Below are 18790 nucleotides of genomic sequence, written 5' to 3'. Positions count from 1 at the left end.
AGTTGACTGGAAGTTTAGAGTCGGGCGTTGACACACACACACACACACACACACACACACACATTCTCATTCTGTATACACTCTACTGCTGCACAGATGAGAGATTTGGAGAAATAATAATCAAAAATCTGGTCCCTTGTTTGACTTTGAGGCTCCAGATCAAAATCTCAAACTCTGATTATTATTATTCTGTGCAACATTCAAGAGAAATCGTCCGCTGGTGCAAACGTCAGATCAGTTCAGGATAACGGCGTGAGTTCAACAATGACTTCCATTGTATGCCTCCCCAACTCAGCACCAAGCAACACACACACACACAGGCACACACGCACACACACACACGCACACACGCACACACACACACAAACACGCACACGCACACACAGCTGGAAAGCCAAAACATGGAGCTAAAAGTGGCTCCGTGAGCTACAAAGAATCATTTGTATTAAAGGTAACAGACTATAATGTCTACTGTATATATCGTGGGTTAGCACTTGAGGTATAACCTCCTCTCCTGCAGGGGTTTAACTCTCTGTTTTCACACAACCGCACAGTAACTCGCCGCCTCCAGTCGTTTCAATGAGGGCAGGCGTAAGGGTATGAAGCGGATGACGCTAGGCCGGTCACGATAACAGCTGACATCAGGCGTGAGGCGGTCTATCACAGGACACATAGAGACGAACAGAGACAGACAACCATTCACACCTACGGGTGATTTAGAGTCATCAATGAACCGAACACCTGCACGTCTTTGGACTGTGGGAGGAAACCGGAGAACCCGGAGAAAACCCACGCAGACACGGGGAGAACATGCAAACTCCACACAGAAAGGCCCCAGCGGGGATTCAAACCAGGATCCCTCTTGCTGTGAGGCGACAGAGCTAACCACCACCCCACCGTGTTGCCCCTCAATTCATTCTTCCACACTGTAAATTGGAGTTTGTGAGTGTAGACCGTCTGGGAGCGCAGGAACCACATGAATTCATTTAAAACATGTTTCTAGTTCCCTTTAAAACCTTTATCCTCGGGTTTTTTGGGCCACATGAGTCGCACACAGTGAGCACGTTAGCAGCTAACAGCTTTCTCACACAGACACGGAGCAACATTAGCTTATATCTGAAGTCGTGTCTTGGCGACTGTAAGTGGAATATTCACTCCAATTGAAGTGCTTTTACGCTCTCCACCAGCTCCTGGGGGAACAGTCTCGCTCACAGCTGCTAAATGCTTCACCACGTCCCCCAGCTCGTCGCTAACTCGGCCCGTCTCACAGTGCTACGTGAGTTTTTGGAAAAACAGCTGACGCCACATCTTTGAAATCCTTTTCCAAATCTATAAAACAATGGATATTCCAAAATCACACACGCTGCCATAATCTGGATTAATGCACTTTACTTTGTCTTTACTTGTAGTTTGTGCACCAGCGCTCCTCCTCGTCTGTACACGGTGCTTTCCCCCCTCTGTGTTTAAATGCTCGTGTATTTAAATGTGTTTTATGATGCACATTTTTATTTTGAAGACTCCTTTTATCCTCATTCCTCTTCAGGGAGCGCCGGTGTGTGAGTGTGTGAGAGCGTTTTTATGTTTGTGTGTGCTGGACACACTGTTTTTTGTAACATTGTTCTCGTGTGTGTGTGTTTTTGTGCTGCATTTCTTTCTGGTTTTTAATGTTTTCTTAAATGTCATTAACCTGCCGGGGGCTGCAGGTGAAAATGAGCCTGCGTGGCTAAATCTGGAACATTTACATGCGTGACTTTGTTGCTCTTGGTAATTAATCCGCGTTGTGTCACGAGCGGTGACGGGGAAAACACGGAGGATTGGACCCGAATGCAGACACGAACTCAGGAGTCAACTTAATTAACAAAAAGAGAACAGAGAACGAAGGGGAAACACGGAGAGGACTGGGGAAAAGTGGTCACGGGGAATGAGCACAGGAGGGAGGTACGCTGGGAGACAACTGGAGCAACAAAACACTAGGAACAGTCACAGGTCGACAGGGAAACGAGCAACTGGAGCAACAAAACACTAGGAACAGTCACAGGTCGACAGGGAGACGGGCAACAAAACACTAGGAACAGTCACAGGTCGACAGGGAGACGGGCAACTGGAGCAACAAAACACTAGGAACAGTCACAGGTCGACAGGGAGACGGGCAACAAAACACCAGGAACAGTCACAGGTCGACAGGGAAACGAGCAACTGGAGCAACAAAACACTAGGGACAGTCACAGGTCGACAGGGAGACGAGCAACTGGAGCAACAAAACACTAGGAACAGTCACAGGTCGACAGGGAGACGGGCAACAAAACACCAGGAACAGTCACAGGTCGACAGGGAGACGGGCAACTGGAGCAACAAAACACTAGGAACAGTCACAGGTCGACAGAGAGACGGGCAACAAAACACTAGGAACAGTCACAGGTCGACAGGGAGACGGGCAACAAAACACCAGGAACAGTCACAGGTCGACAGGGAGACGGGCAACTGGAACAACAAAACACTAGGAACAGTCACAGGTCGACAGGGAAACGAGCAACTGGAACAACAAAACACTAGGAACAGTCACAGGTCGACAGGGAGACGAGCAACTGGAGCAACAAAACACTAGGAACAGTCACAGATCGACAGGGAGACGAGCAACTGGAACAACAAAACAGTAGGAACAGTCACAGGTCGACAGGGAGACGGGCAACAAAACACTAGGAACAGTCACAGGTCGACAGGGAAACGGGCAACAAAACACTAGGAACAGTCACAGGTCGACAGGGAAACGGGCAACAAAACACTAGGAACAGTCACAGGTCGACAGGGAAACGGGAAACTGGAGCAACAAAACACTAGGAACAGTCACAGGTCAGAGGTAAAACTATTTTAAAGTTAACTCAGGTTGAACTTGTGCGTAACCCTGGCTCTCCAAAATGACTCCAGACGACAACGACGCCCTCATCAACACAAGAACGTCTTAAAGTCGAGTTCAAAGGGACAGACTCTCCGTGTCCTCCTCCCTCTGACCTCCTTCGACCCTAAGATCCCTCTCTTGATAACAACTGCAGGTAGATTTAAGACACAGACGTCCTTCAGTCGCTTTCCATCATCATTTTCACATTACCCACAATCCCCCTCCACGGCCACATCCCCGGTGCTTATTATGCCCAATTAGTGTCACCCTCACATTCGTCGTCGGAGGAGCAGCTCTGAAGGGTTTACGGATAAAAGTCGGAGCGTACAAGGAGTTCCTTCATGCTCACTCTGTCTGTCATCACATCTGTCCGTCTGTCTCTGTCCCTCTCTCTCTGTCTACCTCGTTTTATATCCCTTTGTCCCGCGTCTGTGTGTCTCTCTTTCCACACATCTCACCCCTCTCCACCTGCGTCTCTTCCTGTTTATTAACACTTTCCATTTGCTTTTCCTCGCCCTCCGTGTGACTACGCCTCTCCCCTGTTCGCCCGAGTCGTGATCCTCCCCTTCATTCCAGAGCTCGTCAGACGGACGGAGAGAGTTCATCATGTTTGGATGCTCCCCCGCACCGTACGACCTCCTGTTCCTGTTGCTACTGTACGACGTGGGAAAGTGAAAACAGGACGAATTAACTCAGAGTCAGAGTCAATTTAAAGAGTTGGTCGACCCAAGTCATATACATTTCCTCACTTTCCCCTAGTGGTGCTTAGCTAGCTACATAGATTAGTACTAGCCATTTGTAGCGTCTTTTTCAGCCATACGAAAGAGGTAAGATGACATTTATGTTGTCCTTTGAACTCTTTCTTATGGATGAAAAAGAGTCTAAGAGCGTGATCACACTGTCCTTTTGGCCGCGGCCAAAACCATTTTTTCAGCTAAAGTCTAGTACCTTTAAGCAGTGTGAGCGCACCCGCTCCGCGCTCAACTGGGGCCAGCTGGGCCGCCACGGCCCGCTTGAAAGAGGTGGGCTTTAGCGGAGCCGCTTGCACATGTACGAGCACGAGCGCGCACGTGTACGAGCACGAGCACGAGCCCTATGGCAGTAGCGTTATGTCCGCCTGTTCGGACATGTAAATAGAAGGACGGACCATGCGCGGACATTTAACAACAACAACAATGGCGGTGAAAGGTTCATGTTGGTGTGATGTGGAGGTGGAGTGTTTACTGCAGATTTGGTCGATGAAAAGATTCAAAAACAGTCGACAAGACGCACAAAAACTCTGAGGTCTACGGAAAGATCTGGAAACAAAGCCACACACACGCGATCAATGCGTGTGACGTGTTACAGTGTGATGCCGTATGGACAGCAAGAAGCATTGGCCGAGGCCCAGGTAGTGTGAGTACAAACCGGGCTGGGGCGCGGGGGGAGAGGGAGGGGGGACAAGTACCCTAAAGTCCGGGTCGTGGTCCGGGAGGATAGTGTGATCACGCCCTTAGAGTGACCAAAGAGGTGATCGTCATTGTTCACATGTTCTGCCGTTGTGTCTGTTTTGTTTCAACGGAGCGTTTGGACCCGGATATTTTATTTTGAAAGGGTGGTGGTGCTACGTCAGACTGAACGGCCCGATACCCACTTACAATGCTTCAATAGTGGCGTTTTCACTACAGTCGAATACCAATACTCAATAACGCGGGTGCCCCTCGCCCTAAAGGCCATTTGACCGGGCTTCTGTTGGCCCTGTCGACTTTTGTCTCCCCTGGAAAAAGCTGGTGATACGAGCCACCTTAAATGTCAAAATGATAACAAACTCTTTGTTTCATCGACTTTCTTGAACGACATACATTTGAATAATCGGATCTTGAAGTGCTCATTAAACCGTCTGAATGTCAACGAGAATATTCAAACTGCTGCTTTTCTATTTTTCTCACTTGGAGAGAGAAGTCGACGTGGCTCTGGTGTATCAATGATTACCCAACGATCAAAGCCCAGTCAGTCTGAGACGTCACCCCGGTGTCTCGTAAAATCCCTCTGGGGTCCTTCTTTGAAATGGAGACGGGACGCATGAGAAGACATTTGAGAGGGGGGGGGGGGGGGGGTGCCCTGTAACTTTGCCAGGGGCCACATTTGACCTAAATGTAAACACGCCTGATGAGATTTAAAAGCATATCATAATCACATGATTTCAAAAAGGCCCTAAATCATCATTATTCTAAAATGATTGATTAAAAAAAGAAAGGTTCCCTGCGTGTCTCAGTGTGATCCATGCTGCACTTTACTGCATGTGTTGCGACGTCCAGCTGGGAGGAGGCCTCGGGGAAGACCCAGGACCAGGTGGAGAGATTAGATCTCCACACTGGCCTGGGAACGCCTCAGGATCCCCCAGTTAGAGCTGGTTAATGTGGCCCGGGAAAGGGAAGTTTGGGGTCCCCTGCTAAAGCTGCTGCCCCTGAGACCCGACCCCGGATAAGAGGCTGAAGATGAGATGAGGTTTAAACAGAAGCTATACTTTGTTAATATGCCAAATATAATCCTGATTAATGTCACTTAGTAGAGGTCAGAGTTCAGACGTGACGTCATGAATGTGCGCGGTGGAGCGTAGGGAAACAACAGTGGAGTCACGGCGTGTATTACGGCCCTTGTGTCGCGTTGAGGCGCGTGCCGGTTGTCTTCCTTGGTGTAAAACCACGATAACTTTGGACTGAGGTGAATAAAAGTGGCCAAATGGAAGAGACGAAGTCATGTCTGCTTGAGGATGCAACACATGTGTGGTGATCATACACTGTGTAGCATGTGTAGGCCAGTGACGTGTGGTTGTGTTTCTGCAAAAGAGGTGTCTGCAAAAGTCTTGAAGTCCGAGCTTCATTAAAAAGAAACAGCACCGATTGCAAATAAGTAGCTTGTGCAAAAAGCTTTCCCCTGTAACCTGTTTATGCACGGTGTATCATGTTGCTTTGAGCTGATCTGAAGTTAAATCTAATTTCAGGCGCTGGGGGGGGGGGGGGGGGGGTTCAGCTCAGCCTGACGTCAACACCAAGTGGAGCAGAAGTGAAAGTCATTTGGCTGGAATCACACAGTGTTCATGCGCCCAAACAGCTCCTGAGTCCCTTTCCAAACAGTTGTGGTCGTTCACAGCGCTCCACCCCCCCCCCCCCCCCCCCCCCTCTGGCTGTGCATTGAATCGTGCTACGTTGTCCTCCCCTCTTCTGTGGTCGGTTACGTTGCATTTAATGTCTCTATCAGAGCTGGGAGAGAAACTCTGCCACCGTACATCTGAGAGCAAACATCTGTCTTTCCCCTCTTGCTCTTCCAGAGTCTTGCAGCGACTCTTATTGCATTAGGCCCTGTGAGGGACCGCTGGGTTATCTGTGGTCTGCTGTACCGTACTGTGTGTGTTGGATTCAAGGTTTCGGAGAAATCTAACATCTCCATCAGGACCGGTACAGAAGGGATAGACAGCGTGTAAACTGAGACAGCGGCGATAAATCACAACAGCTCCGTCTCTTCCCCCTGTAGTTCCACCGTGTTGTTTTTGTCACTGTGGCTCAGTGGGACAGTCCTGCCGGTCCATCATCCTGCCGTACTGTCTCCCAGGGTCACACACACAGCAGATAAAACATAAAGTTGGCAGCGTTCACACCCTGTCTCCGCTGATGAGGAACAGGCACCGTGTTTTATATAAATAAACAGGACACAGACACAGATGAGGACACACATATTCATGCACACGCACACACACAACTCCCCCTCCGCAGCCTCCGAGCAGCCACACTGACTGTACGGAGCACCCTCCGCGGTGCTTCATTTTCCATCTTTCCATCGTGGGCTGCTCCAGTAAATAAGAGGAGCCTTTATACTAGTAGCAGGATGACTAAGTGTTAGCGTAGTGTGCGTGTGTGTGTGTGTGTGTGTCTGTGTGTCTGTGTGAGAGTGTGTGTGTGTGTTTATGTATTGTCCCATAATGTGTTTTTGTGCATGTATCCAAAGTCTTTGTGTGTTTATGTGCCTGCATTATTGTTAGTGTAGTGTGTGTGTGTGTGTGTGTGCGTGTGTTTGTGTGTGTGAATGTGTGTGTGCGTGTTTGCGTGTGTTTGCGTGTGTGTGTGCGTGCCTGTGTGAGTGTGTGTGTGTGTTTGTGTATTGTCCCATAATGTGTTTTTGTGCATGTATCCAAAGTCTTTGTGTGTTTATGTGCCTGCATAAGTGTTAGTGTAGTGTGTGCTTGTGTGTGTGCTTGTGTGTGTGTGTGTGTGTGTGTGTGTGTGTGTGTGTGTGTGTGTGTGTGTGTGTGTGTGTGTGTGTGTGTGTGTGTTTGTGTGTGTGTGTGTGTGTGTGTGTGTGCATGTGTCAAAAAAGACTCCAGTGAATTTGTTCATGTTTCCTGTTTACGGTGACACCTTCATAACATTTCTGCCTCGCCCTCCCCGGCCTGTGCGCCTCGTTCTCTCGCTAACCCGCGTGTGAAGTGAAGCGTTCCAGTCACAGTAATCCTGTAAAGTCCCGTTAATCCAGAAGGCTGCAGAGAAATCGCTCAGATGAAAGTCCACTAAATAGACTTGGCGTCTTTTCCACAAGTGTAAAACACAGTTACAAGCAAACACACGTCATGTAGCAGACAAAACCCATTACACACGCATTCATGCACCAACAGGAGACGTGCACAGCCAGACGAGGACACTCACACGGGCATAAGACACGCAGACCCACACACACTGGAGCTGGGTTTCATTCAACTGTCAGAGCAAAAAAGAACATTTGACATAGCAAAAAATAAATGGATTAAGGGGCGGTCCACACGAACGCAGGTGTATTTGAAAGCATGTGTTCGGCGTTTCATCCACACGTCACCGCAGCTGTGGGCTCCTGAAACCGGAGTCCAGGGTGAACTTTTTGTAGTTTCAGCCGTCACGCGTGGACAGGTAAACCGAGGAAAACCGTGTCTTCTTGTCGACATTGTTCGACGTCACACTGTGCGACGGTAAAGGATCGGTTGTATCCATGGAGACGTGTGGAGCGCTCTAGACGTGACCAGCTGACAGAGGCCGATTTTGGGGTTTCATGTATCATTCATTCATTCATCTTCAACCGCTTATCCCGGGGTCGGGGTCACGGGGGGGCTGGAGCCGATCCCAGCTGACATCGGGCGTGAGGCGGGGTCCACCCTGGACAGGACGCCAGTCTATCACAGGACACATAGAGACGAACAGAGACAGACAACCATTCACACCTACGGGTGATTTAGAGTCATCAATGAACCGAACACCTGCACGTCTTTGGACTGTGGGAGGAAACCGGAGAACCCGGAGAAAACCCACGCAGACACGGGGACAACATGCAAACTCCACACAGAAGGGCCCCAGCAGGGATTCAAACCAGGAACCCTCTTGCTGTGAGGAGACATACCCGTGTTTGTGTGGACTAGGCCTAAAAGTGGGCAAGTTTCCATCAACTGGTTGGTAAACGGTAAACAGACTTGTACTTATAAAGCGCCTTTCTAGTCTTCTGACCACTCAAGACGCTTTCACAGTGTTTGTCACATTCACTCTGATGCAGTGGACATCTACAGACCATCTAATCTGACCATTCACACCACATTTACAAACCCATGCGCAGCACAGGGAGCAATTCAGGGTTCAGTGTCTTGCCCAAGGACACTTCGACATGTGGACCGGGGGAGCTGGGGATCGAACTGCCAATCTCTCGAATGGAGGACGACCCACTCTTCCACAGTAGGATGGAGCGTACTTTGCTTAAGTTGGCATATATCCTCGTTTAAGACGTAACATGGTGTTTAAATGTGTGTGTGTGTGTGTGTGTGTGTGTGTGTGTGTGTGTGTGTGTGTGTGTGTGTGTGTGTGTCTTGAATGGCATATTGAGCAGCTCCTTGTTCTCTTGCAGTATCAGCACCACAGGAAAACACTAAGCATAAACAGTCCTGTTCCTGCACAAATTCACTACATATGTATGTGTAGGATGTTTATGGGACAGCAGCAGATAAAGACAACACTAGAGAACAATACTTTCTTAACATTTAAACATTTAAACAAGTTGTTTAAAGCTCAACGACTCGTGCTGTGCAACCGGACATCGGTAAAACCTACGGGACTTTATTCCAAATTGTAGTAGAGACGCCAAACAGATACCAAGTGTGTCAGGATGACATGGGGGGGGGGGGGGGGGGGGGGTGTTTGGCCTCATGTGGGACGCTCTCAGGAGGGAGAGGTGAACTGGTGAACCAACGCACCAGTTAGTCTTCCTCCTTAATGCCCCAAATCATTTTTATTGGAAGTGTCGTCAAACACCATGTTTCGGTTTTACAAGTGGAAGAGATCTGGTTAACTTCTCCAATACGATAATGATAAAGCCTGTGTGTGTGTGTGTGTGTACGTGTGTGTGTGTGTGTGTGTGTGTGTGTGTGTGCGTGTGTGTGTGTGTGTGCGTGTGTGTGTGTGTGTGCGTGTGTGTGTGTGTGTTACAGTTGTTTTATGGCAATTTAATAAAGAGAGAAACACAGTCTATGGGTGTTAACACAGTCTACCCCTCGGTGCCCTGAGATATGACCTTGCGTTTTAAACCGTAGACGCCTTCTATCACCGTATGACACACATCATTATATATGTTGGACATTATTTATATGATGAAACATGCGCTGAGCTGAATCTCGTACCATCAGGTGCAAAAAAGCCGGCCCACAAAGTCGGATTAGCACGTCAGGAGCTGTTTGATTTCCCACGTTTATAAAAGCACACACACACAGGTACACAAGCAAGCACAGGAAACCAGCCTAAACACACTTACACACACGTTAATTAACACAAATACACTTCCCCGTCCTCCTCCTACACACACACACACACAAACAATGTTTTCATTACATCTCCGCTAGGCACCGAGCGCTGAAACTCCACATTGCGCACGTCTTATTCTTATTTATTGAGCCGTAACTCAGCACGAGTGGAGCCCCTGCACCTGTCTGAGCATCACTTTAACTCCCCAATAAATTTCACCTCTTTACAAAACGGCAGACACACACTTCACAGCCGAGCAGGAAGCCGCAGTCTGACACGCAAGCCCACGCATACCTGCTTAATTTTACACAACAGCAGCTCCGCATGAGCCCCCGCGGAGGAGAATTGTGGGTAAAACTGGAATAATCATTGACAAAAGCGACACGGAGAGTAAGTGGGAGGAAGAAGGAATGAAAGAAGGAAAGAAAGGGGAGCCGAGGTTTACTGCTCAAACAAAGGGACCACTTTGGCGGCGCCTTTTGTTGAGGGATCTTTCATTTAGCTTCAAGGGGGAAGGCTTCGACGGCGGCCTGAATGAGTGGATGGAAGGGGAGGGTGGGGGGGATGGGGGGCGTGTCTCTGTGTTTGAACCGCGGGCCCAAAGGTCAAGCACCCCTCCGACGTCCTTGTAAAGGTACACCCCTGTACACACACACCGCAAAGCACACAGACTGTCACAGACGACAACACACACACACACACACACTCGAGTGCACTCCCTCACGCTTGAGTGATCGCACGCCGACAGACAAACACAAAGGCACGCACACACACACACACACACACACACACACACACACACACACACACACACACACACACACATTCCTCCAGGCTCTCTGCGTCCGTCTTAAAATGAAGTTTTACTATTTTTTTTGGACGTGTTCCAGCGTCGAAGGACAGCGTGGCTGTGTAAACGTCTCTCTGATTGTTTAGCCTGGCGGTCACAGAGATACACAGAGAATGTCCATGATACTGTCACTCGCTTCAGCGTGATCGCTCAGATACGTCAGCGCTCGGAGGGCCGCAGGAGGTTTTTGGTGCCTCACTTGAGTTGTAACCATTTATGGAGGCGTGTGCTTTTGAGACACAAGTGTCCTCAAAGCCCAGCGACCCTCGCCCCAAAAATAGCTCAGACTATTTATGCAGGTAAAACTTTATCAGCTGCTCTGGAGTGCAAAAGAGTACGCTCGTTATTTAAGTGTCTCGCCACTTTGTTCAGTTTTTATGATCCACAAATCTGGAACAGACTCCCAGAAAACTGCAGGTCTGCTGCAACTTTAAGTTCTTTTAAATCGAGACTGAAGACTTTTCTGCTGCTTTTGCACTTTAACTTCTGAGACTGTGACAATCTTTTATGCTTTAAATGACCTGTTATGTGTTTTAAATGTTAATGTTTTACGTGTGTTTTTCAGTAAACTGCACTGTAACTTCTGTGACTGTAACCATCTTTTATGTTTGTTTTTCCAAATGCTTTTAACGTTTTATGTAAAACTCTGTAAGGGCGCACTCACACTGTCCTTCCGCACCGGGCCAAAACAGGTTTTTCGGCTAAAGCCTAGTGCGTTTGACCAGTGTGAGTGCAACCGCTCCGCGCATAACTGCTGCCAGCTGGCCGTCCACGGCCCTCTGAGAGAGGTGGGCTTTAGTAAAGCACGTTTGCACATGTACGAGCACGAGCGTGCGCACGTGTACCAGCACGAGGCCCACGGCGGTTCTGAGGTCATTTCCTGTGCGCCTGTTGGGACGTAGAAAAAAGAAGGAGGGACCATGCGCGGACATTTAAAACAATGGCGGCGAAAGGTTCACGTTGGTGTGATGCGGAGGTGGAGTGTTTACTGCAGATTTGGTCGATGAAAAGATTCAAAAGCAGTCGACAAGACGCACAAAAACTCCGAGGTCTACGGAAAGATCTGGAAACAAAGCCACGCATCGCCATGACGTCATCAATGCGTGTGACGTGTTACGGCGTGATGACGTATAGGCAGCAAGAAGCATTCTCCGAGGCCCAGGTAGTGTGAGTACAAACAGGTCTGGAGGGGGGGACAAGGACCCTAAAGCACGGGGCACGGGACGGACGCACAGTGGGAGTGCGCCCTGAATTACACTGCAGTTGAATTGTGCGACACACATAAACTCGCCCTGTCTTCTCTTTAAGTTGGTTTCCCTTCTTCACGTATGGTGGGATGGGACGATCGTTGGGAAGGGATCCAAGTCTCTATAGTATCCTGTAAGTTTATCTAAACAAGGTAAAGAAAGGTTTCCCAAATGCAATGCATGCTGGGAACTTTGGTAATTAAACTAAAAGGGCTGTGAGCAGAAAGAAGCCCCTTTCCCACATTGGCATTAGCATGTATAATGAGATTTTGTTTGCTGCCCTAATTAGCGGAAAGCAGAAAATCACACAGATGAAGTGTGTTTGGATCCTGTCCGAGGTTCAGTGAAGAAGAGGACAATCCTGTTACGGTCTAATCGCCTGGCGACACACGGGAACATTCTGGTATGCTAGCACTTAAGAGCGCTGAGGGGCTGATGTATCTTTGTAGGTCATCACCCTGGCTCAACCAAAAGCCGACGGGCTCTTCCATCTCTCGCTGTGGTAAACGAAGGCTTAAGAGACATACAGGTTTTTGTTCTTCCAGTTGTTCAAGCTTTCATGATGACTTCAACATCACCACCACTCGCTTCCAACCTTTAATTTGATTTTGTGTGTTTGTCTTTATGACGTTTAGGGCGCACTCACACTGTCCTTCCACACCGCGCCAAAACAGGTTTTTCGGGTCAAGTCTAGTGCGTTGGAGCAGTGTGAGTGCAACCGCTCCACGCATAACTGCTGCCAGCTGACCGTCCACAGCCCGTTTGGGAGAGGTGGTGTGTTTGCACATGTACGAGCACGAGCGTGCACACGTGTACGAGCACGAGGCCTACAGTGGTACTGAGGTCATTTCCTGTGCTCCTGTTGGGACGTAGAAAAAAGAAGGAGGGACCATGCGCGGACATTTCAAACAATGGCGGTGAAAGGTTCACGTTGGTGTGATGCGGAGGTGGAGTGTTTACTGCAGATTTGGTCGATGAAAAGATTCAAAAACAGTCGACAAGACGCACAAAAACTCTGAGGTCTACGGAAAGATCTGGAAACAAAGCCACGCATCGCCATGACGTCATCAATGCGTGTGACGTGTTACGGCGTGATGACGTATAGGCAGCAAGAAGCATTCGCCGAGGCCCAGGTAGTGTGAGTACAAACGGGCCTGGGGCGCGAGGGGACTCTTCTCATGCTGCTGCAGAGGTTTGCTGTTATTTTCAGCAGCATTAGTGGTTAAAAAAGACCTTTGAATGCCTTCACCGTACTGCCCTGAGCTAATCACTGTTAGCCACATTCGGCTGTTAGCGACTCTCCAGGATTTCTCTGTTAATTCAATTCGTTCTTACATCAAAAATATTGCCTCTATGACTTATTCGATGAGTGTATTTGCAGAAAAAGGGATGATTTCACTTTAATGACTGTAGATGATTAGCAGGTATAATGTCTTTGCATGCTAGCATGCTAACACACCAGTTAGCTCTCAAAATGTAGCTGAGACTGATGGGAATGTCATTTTTTCATAAAGTACTTTGTCTTAAACCAAAGAATTGGACAAGAATTTGACAATAGTGATACATGAAAACTAATGAGATCATCACTCTGAGGTTATTAGAGGGGAACAAACATGTCTGTGGTACATTTTGTGGCAATCCATCAAACTGTTGCAACCGCAGTCTGCCTCTGCTGCACTGGAGCCACTGGGATTGATTAGCATGCTCTGGGGCAGTTATTTAAATGAGCGTACTTACTGACAATTACTCTCTTTCTGTGCCCAGACCTGACGTGTTCTCAGGGGTAACTCCTCACTCAATCACGACTACAGTTCATGAGTTGCTGATGTTTAAATGGTTCCAGGAAATCTTTTGCATGGATGCTTTTGATGAAATGTATGCAATAGCAGAATATGTGGTATTTGCACCATGTGACCAAAAGCATGTAGTGACCTTATCGTTTACCATCTCATTACAGAACCAGGAGCATTTATATGCAGCTATAATCATGTTATTTGTTACTTGACAGCCACCTGATGGTGCTAGCACTGACTTTGGGGGTGTTCAGTCATCCCAAAGGTGTTGAAGGGGGTTGAGGTCAGGCTCTGTGCTGGTGAGTCTAATTCTACAACGCCCAACTGGGAAAACCATTAACCTATGGGCCTGGCTTCGTGCATGGGGGCATTGTCACACTGAAACAGGGAAATGCCTTCACCAAACTGTTGGGCGCACACATTTACTAAGACTACATGCTGTGGCTATAGGATTCATTCATGGATTTAAGCCCTAGACCAAACCATGAAAATAAGATTTTGGCTCGTGCACATTCTGCTGGGGCTCTAGTCGACCACAGAAAGTCTTGGTCAACTGCTATTCTACCTACTCTTTAACCAAATGAGTGGTTAATGGAAAAAAGGAAACCTGGTTATCTCATTAACACTGAGCATTTTTTACCCTGCAGGACTGTGTGTCCACCAAAGTGAGTGCGTTTCCATGCACATCAGTAAACTGAAAATGACCTTACCATAAGGGAATGACGGGATTATTAAAGGTCCCCTCGTACACATGAGAGGGGGTTGAATGGGAAAATGACAGAGTAACTCTTCCTCCGGTACAGTAGGTGGCGCTGCACCAACATACAGCTGCTCTGAATACGGCTTTTTTTCCCGGTTCACCTTTGTCAGAACCAGAAACGGACGACTTTCGGACAGAATTACGACAGAAACTGATCTTCTCTGTAGTGATGTAAGTTGCCGTTGCGAAGTCCTCCCTCGGTTTAAAGGGAACGCTCTGTTGTTGTTGTTTTCAGCGCTGTTGCTTCCTGGTTAATTCTATTTCCGGGTCAAAAGCCACCGTCACAGACTGGGGAGGAGGGAGTTATAACCCCTGCACACGCGCAGACGAGAAACCCGATATTACTCCGGGTGAGATGTTTACATGCAAGAGAACTCTGGTTACTGAAGGAGTTCTCTACGTCTGTTAACCGGGGCATGAGAACGCAGATTTTACCCGGGGTACGGCGTTTACATGGTGTTTGAGAAACCAGAGTACGACCTTATCCCGATTACAATCTGGTTTTTAAACTGCATGTAAACGCACTGAATGTTTTATCCTGGGATGAGTGCATCTGCGACGGGAGCGCTGTGTAAATCTCTACTTCTGCAGGAATCCCGTATCACGGTCCTCAACCAAGGCACCTCAGCTGAACAGCCTCATGAAAGTAACACCAGCGAGTATCCGACCGGTGAGAACTTGGTCGGACGAGAGCAGATCAACAATAGAGGAGCAACCAGAGGAGACGTCAGGCCTACTTTCAGCCCTCCCTGGGCTAACGTCCCTGGATCATACCGTCTCTGGCTCTCCTGTTTTTCCGATCACAGGCCTCTAAACAGAAGGCCGTAAAACAGCCTATTTTAAACAACTGACCTCCTGTGACTGAACAAGAGTAACATGTGTTCATCCGTCCGTCTTTATGGCCCTGTACGGAGCGCCCTGCAGCTGATGTAAATACGAAGTTAAGGGTGGGGAATAAGTGTGATTAACGAGAGAGAAAGATGATGATGAAGCGTGCTCTGCATCTACTCCCTGCTCCCCTCCAGTGGCGATCTAACGTCTCGTCTTTCAAACTGTTTTATCGACCTACACATACGAACAAACGCGCCGCTCCTTCCCTCTTCGTCTTCTGTAGCTGTCCGCGGAGTTGGCAGCGTGACGTGTAGGTCTGACATTTTGGCAGGAGATGTGTCGGACGCCTCGGGGTCCTCCTGAGCCCCCTGTAACACCCCCGCTGGATGTCTTCAGTTCATCCGACAGCCTTTATCACTTATGGAATACTTCACACATCTGTCAAAACAGATCAATTGAGTTCAAACGGATGTCACGGGGGCAAACCGCATTGCCACGGGCCAGCGCATTCTTTTCCCCGATGCGTCACTTTGCGTGTGTGTGGTTTGTATGTGTGTGTGTGTGTGTGTGTGTGTACTTCACAGGCCTGCCTTGCTGACTCCTTCACAGCCCACTGGTTTCAGCAGGGGGAAGGCATTTAAGGACCCACTGTCAGTCTGTCTTTTCTCCTGTCGTGTTGCTCCTCCTCTGCTTCTCTCACTCTTTTATCCTCTCCTGTCACGCCTGCTCAGGTTCTCCCTCTTCTCTTTAGACTTTCTGCTTCTTTTATTCTCGTTTCTCTCACTTTGACAGATTTTGTAGCTTCTTGTTGTTCTTCCTAAACCCTCTATCTGTCAGATGCTTTCATACATCCCTCTTTTCTATTCTACTTTCTCTCCCCTGAGTTTTTAGCACTCATTTCCACTTTGTTTACCAATTCCTTCCTCTTCCTCTGTCTTCCTCTTGCCTCACGGCTCCCACTTTCTCTCAAAGTTGCCCAAAGTTCAGCTCCATTAGTACGTTTCCACTATGGTCGAATACCCGGAATGAGGCGGGTACATCTCGCCAAAACAGCCCTAATGTGCATGTGAGTCGCTCGAGCGTCCGTTTGTCGGCCCTGTGGGAGAGCAGGTCCAACAAACGGCCGCTCGAACCCCTGAAAGAAGCCCGGTTGCTGATTGGATGCAGCTCTCAGCGGGCTGTGACACAACAACACGGTGAAGTAGAGTTGACACTTTTATCCTGTGGTGTAGGAGAACGCAGCGCAGAGAATGATCGATCCATGCGCATCTTTGCACGGGCTTGTTAAAGTGAGTGCTGCAGCGGCCAGGTTGGATTCTGACCCGTGGTCCTTTACTGCATTATACATCAAGAACATCAACCATCCATGTATCATCAGGCAGCCACGGCAGCAGCAGCAGCAGCAGCAGCAGCAGCAGCAGCAGCAGCAGCAGCAGCAGCAGGAGCTCAACTGCCTGAAGCCTGGTCTGCTTTGCATACACACATACACGCACGCTAAGTACAAACACATGCAGGCACGCAGGCAGACGCATACCACATGTGAGAGATGGACTCTGTCATCCATTCACCCCTTCACCCTTTTATTCATGCATACACACACACACCTGAATTCTCAGTCATTCAATGTCCAAACATCCTTATTCAAGTACACAAACAAGCCACACATGTGTTCATGGAGGCGAGGGGGTCGTCCACACACAGGCAGAAGCTCAATTACATGCTAATAACACACTATGGGGCGGCAACAGCACAGTAAAAACAAACATGTGTTGGCTCACTGACAGTATTAACAGCTTTATGAGCAGGGACTCCAACAGCCATCACTGATTTACGAGCAACTATTCATCAACTCTCTCTCAGATCTGAATGATTTCCTTACTGTCCCGTTAAAAAGGGCAAGTTTGGGAAATCGCACCCCCTCAACTTTAAATTGCCAACCTGAGACACACTATCAGTCTTGTGGATTAATGACGCCAGTGAAGGACACCAATGTTGTCCATAGTTCAGGATCCCTGCAACTTGCGGCTCCCCCCCGTAGAGCCCGTCCACCTTCGCTTTGGCTGGAACACGCTTTTCACCAAAGTGATGAATTATCCTCCAAGCCGGGGGGCGCTGCAGGAAACTCAGGGCCCCCTGACACTGTTTCACTAGAGGCCCTGAAACAGTAAATAGCTGTAATCCCTATAAACCAGGTACACCACTACACCCCCCCCCCCCACACACACACACACACACACACACACACAAACACACTCTGCAAGGGATGATATTGACATTCATGAAGAAAAGATCCCCCAGTATCATGAGGATTTGACCCCTCTGACCTCATATGGAAGGTTTTAATCGTATAAAATGACTGAAATTTACATTAAAACGATGTAAAATCACCACAGAGAAGTACTGAAAACCCCAAAACATATATTTGCTGGATTAAGTCAGTTTGGTATTCAACATTCATTTGATATTCAGAATAAAAAACTATTATGTAGTTAAATAATGTCATTGAATTGTGTCAAACCACTAATATCCCTCATGTATCACAAGGTTTGTGTTTAATATTATAGTTTTTATGATACATGAGGAATATTAGTGGTTTGACATAATTCAATGAAATGGTTTAGATGCATAATAGTGTTTTATTCTGCATATCAAACGGACTTAATGTGGTCTGAGAGTCCCTGAAGGACCCCCTGGGGCCCCGGACCTCACATGCGCAAACACAGCCAAAAGTGATGGAGCCACAGGTAAAGAAACATGTCCACAGGTGCGGTTCCGTTCCTGGTCCTACCTGTGTCTGCTGGCCGCTCTCTGTCCGGACTGAATACTGGACTCCGCGTATCCAAGACCCCAACAGACCCGGGCCGCCGTGAGGCAGCAGGCGAGCAGGTAAAGCAGGGTCTCCATCCTCGTGTCCGGGGCGCGTTAAAAGCGCACAAATGTCATTTAGCTCCAAAGTGGATCCTGGAGAAGTGTCTCGGTGTGCGCGCTGGTGCTCTTCAGTGACGCGCTGCCGGTGAACACAGACGGAGAGCCATGAGGACTTCACAGGCTGACAGAGTCCCGCACACACCGCACAGTCCACTCAAGTGCGTTTCACATGGTAAACTGCGGCTGAAGCGGTGCGGTGCGCTCCGACTGCTGCTGCTGCGGCTCCTGCTGCTGCTGCTGCTGCTGCGGCTCCTGCTGCTGCTGCTGCTGCTGCTGCTGCTGCTGGAGCTGAGGGGCAACCAGAGGAAAGTTTCCTGTCAGGGCTCCAGGAGCAGTCAGGCTCTCTCTCTCTCTCTCTCTCTCTCTCTCTCTCTCTCTCTCTCTCTCTCTCTCTCTCTCTCTCTCGCTGTCTCTCCCTAACTCTCTCTCACCATATGCTTGTATGGACCCCTCTCTCTCTCTCTCTCTCCCCCTCTCTCTCCCCCCCCCCCTCTCTCTCTCTCTTTCTCTCTCTCTCTCTCTCCCCCCCTCTCTCTCTCCATATGCTTGTATGGACCCCCCCCCCCTCTCTACATTTTCTCTCTGTTTCTGTTTAAGTCTCAGTTCAGCTCCTTCTCTCTTCCTCCAGTTGAGACTGTTTCACTGGCCTGGCACTGAAAGGTCATTTTTAAACATTTGAAACCTTTCCAGAGCCGTTTTA

General features: G+C 48.6%; 1 protein-coding gene across 2 annotated transcripts in view; it reads right to left on the bottom strand.

Moving 5' to 3' along the window:
- The window catches only part of emilin1a (elastin microfibril interfacer 1a), a 32996-nt gene extending 14691 nt beyond the window's left edge, over positions 1-18305 (bottom strand). For both annotated transcript variants that reach the window (XM_083934359.1, XM_083934358.1), the window contains exon 1: positions 17951-18305. In XM_083934359.1, coding sequence (XP_083790485.1) covers positions 17951-18066 — 116 coding nt within the window. In that variant the 5' untranslated portion in view covers positions 18067-18305. The remainder of the gene's footprint in view (positions 1-17950) is intronic.
- Between the last annotated feature and the right edge of the window lie 485 nt (positions 18306-18790).

This window comes from Echiichthys vipera, assembly GCF_963691815.1.
Source record: "Echiichthys vipera genome assembly, chromosome: 19".
Classification (NCBI taxonomy): domain Eukaryota; kingdom Metazoa; phylum Chordata; class Actinopteri; order Perciformes; family Trachinidae; genus Echiichthys; species Echiichthys vipera.
The sequence above is the reverse complement of the archived record's forward strand: the minus strand, read 5'-3'. Positions and strand labels throughout refer to the sequence as shown.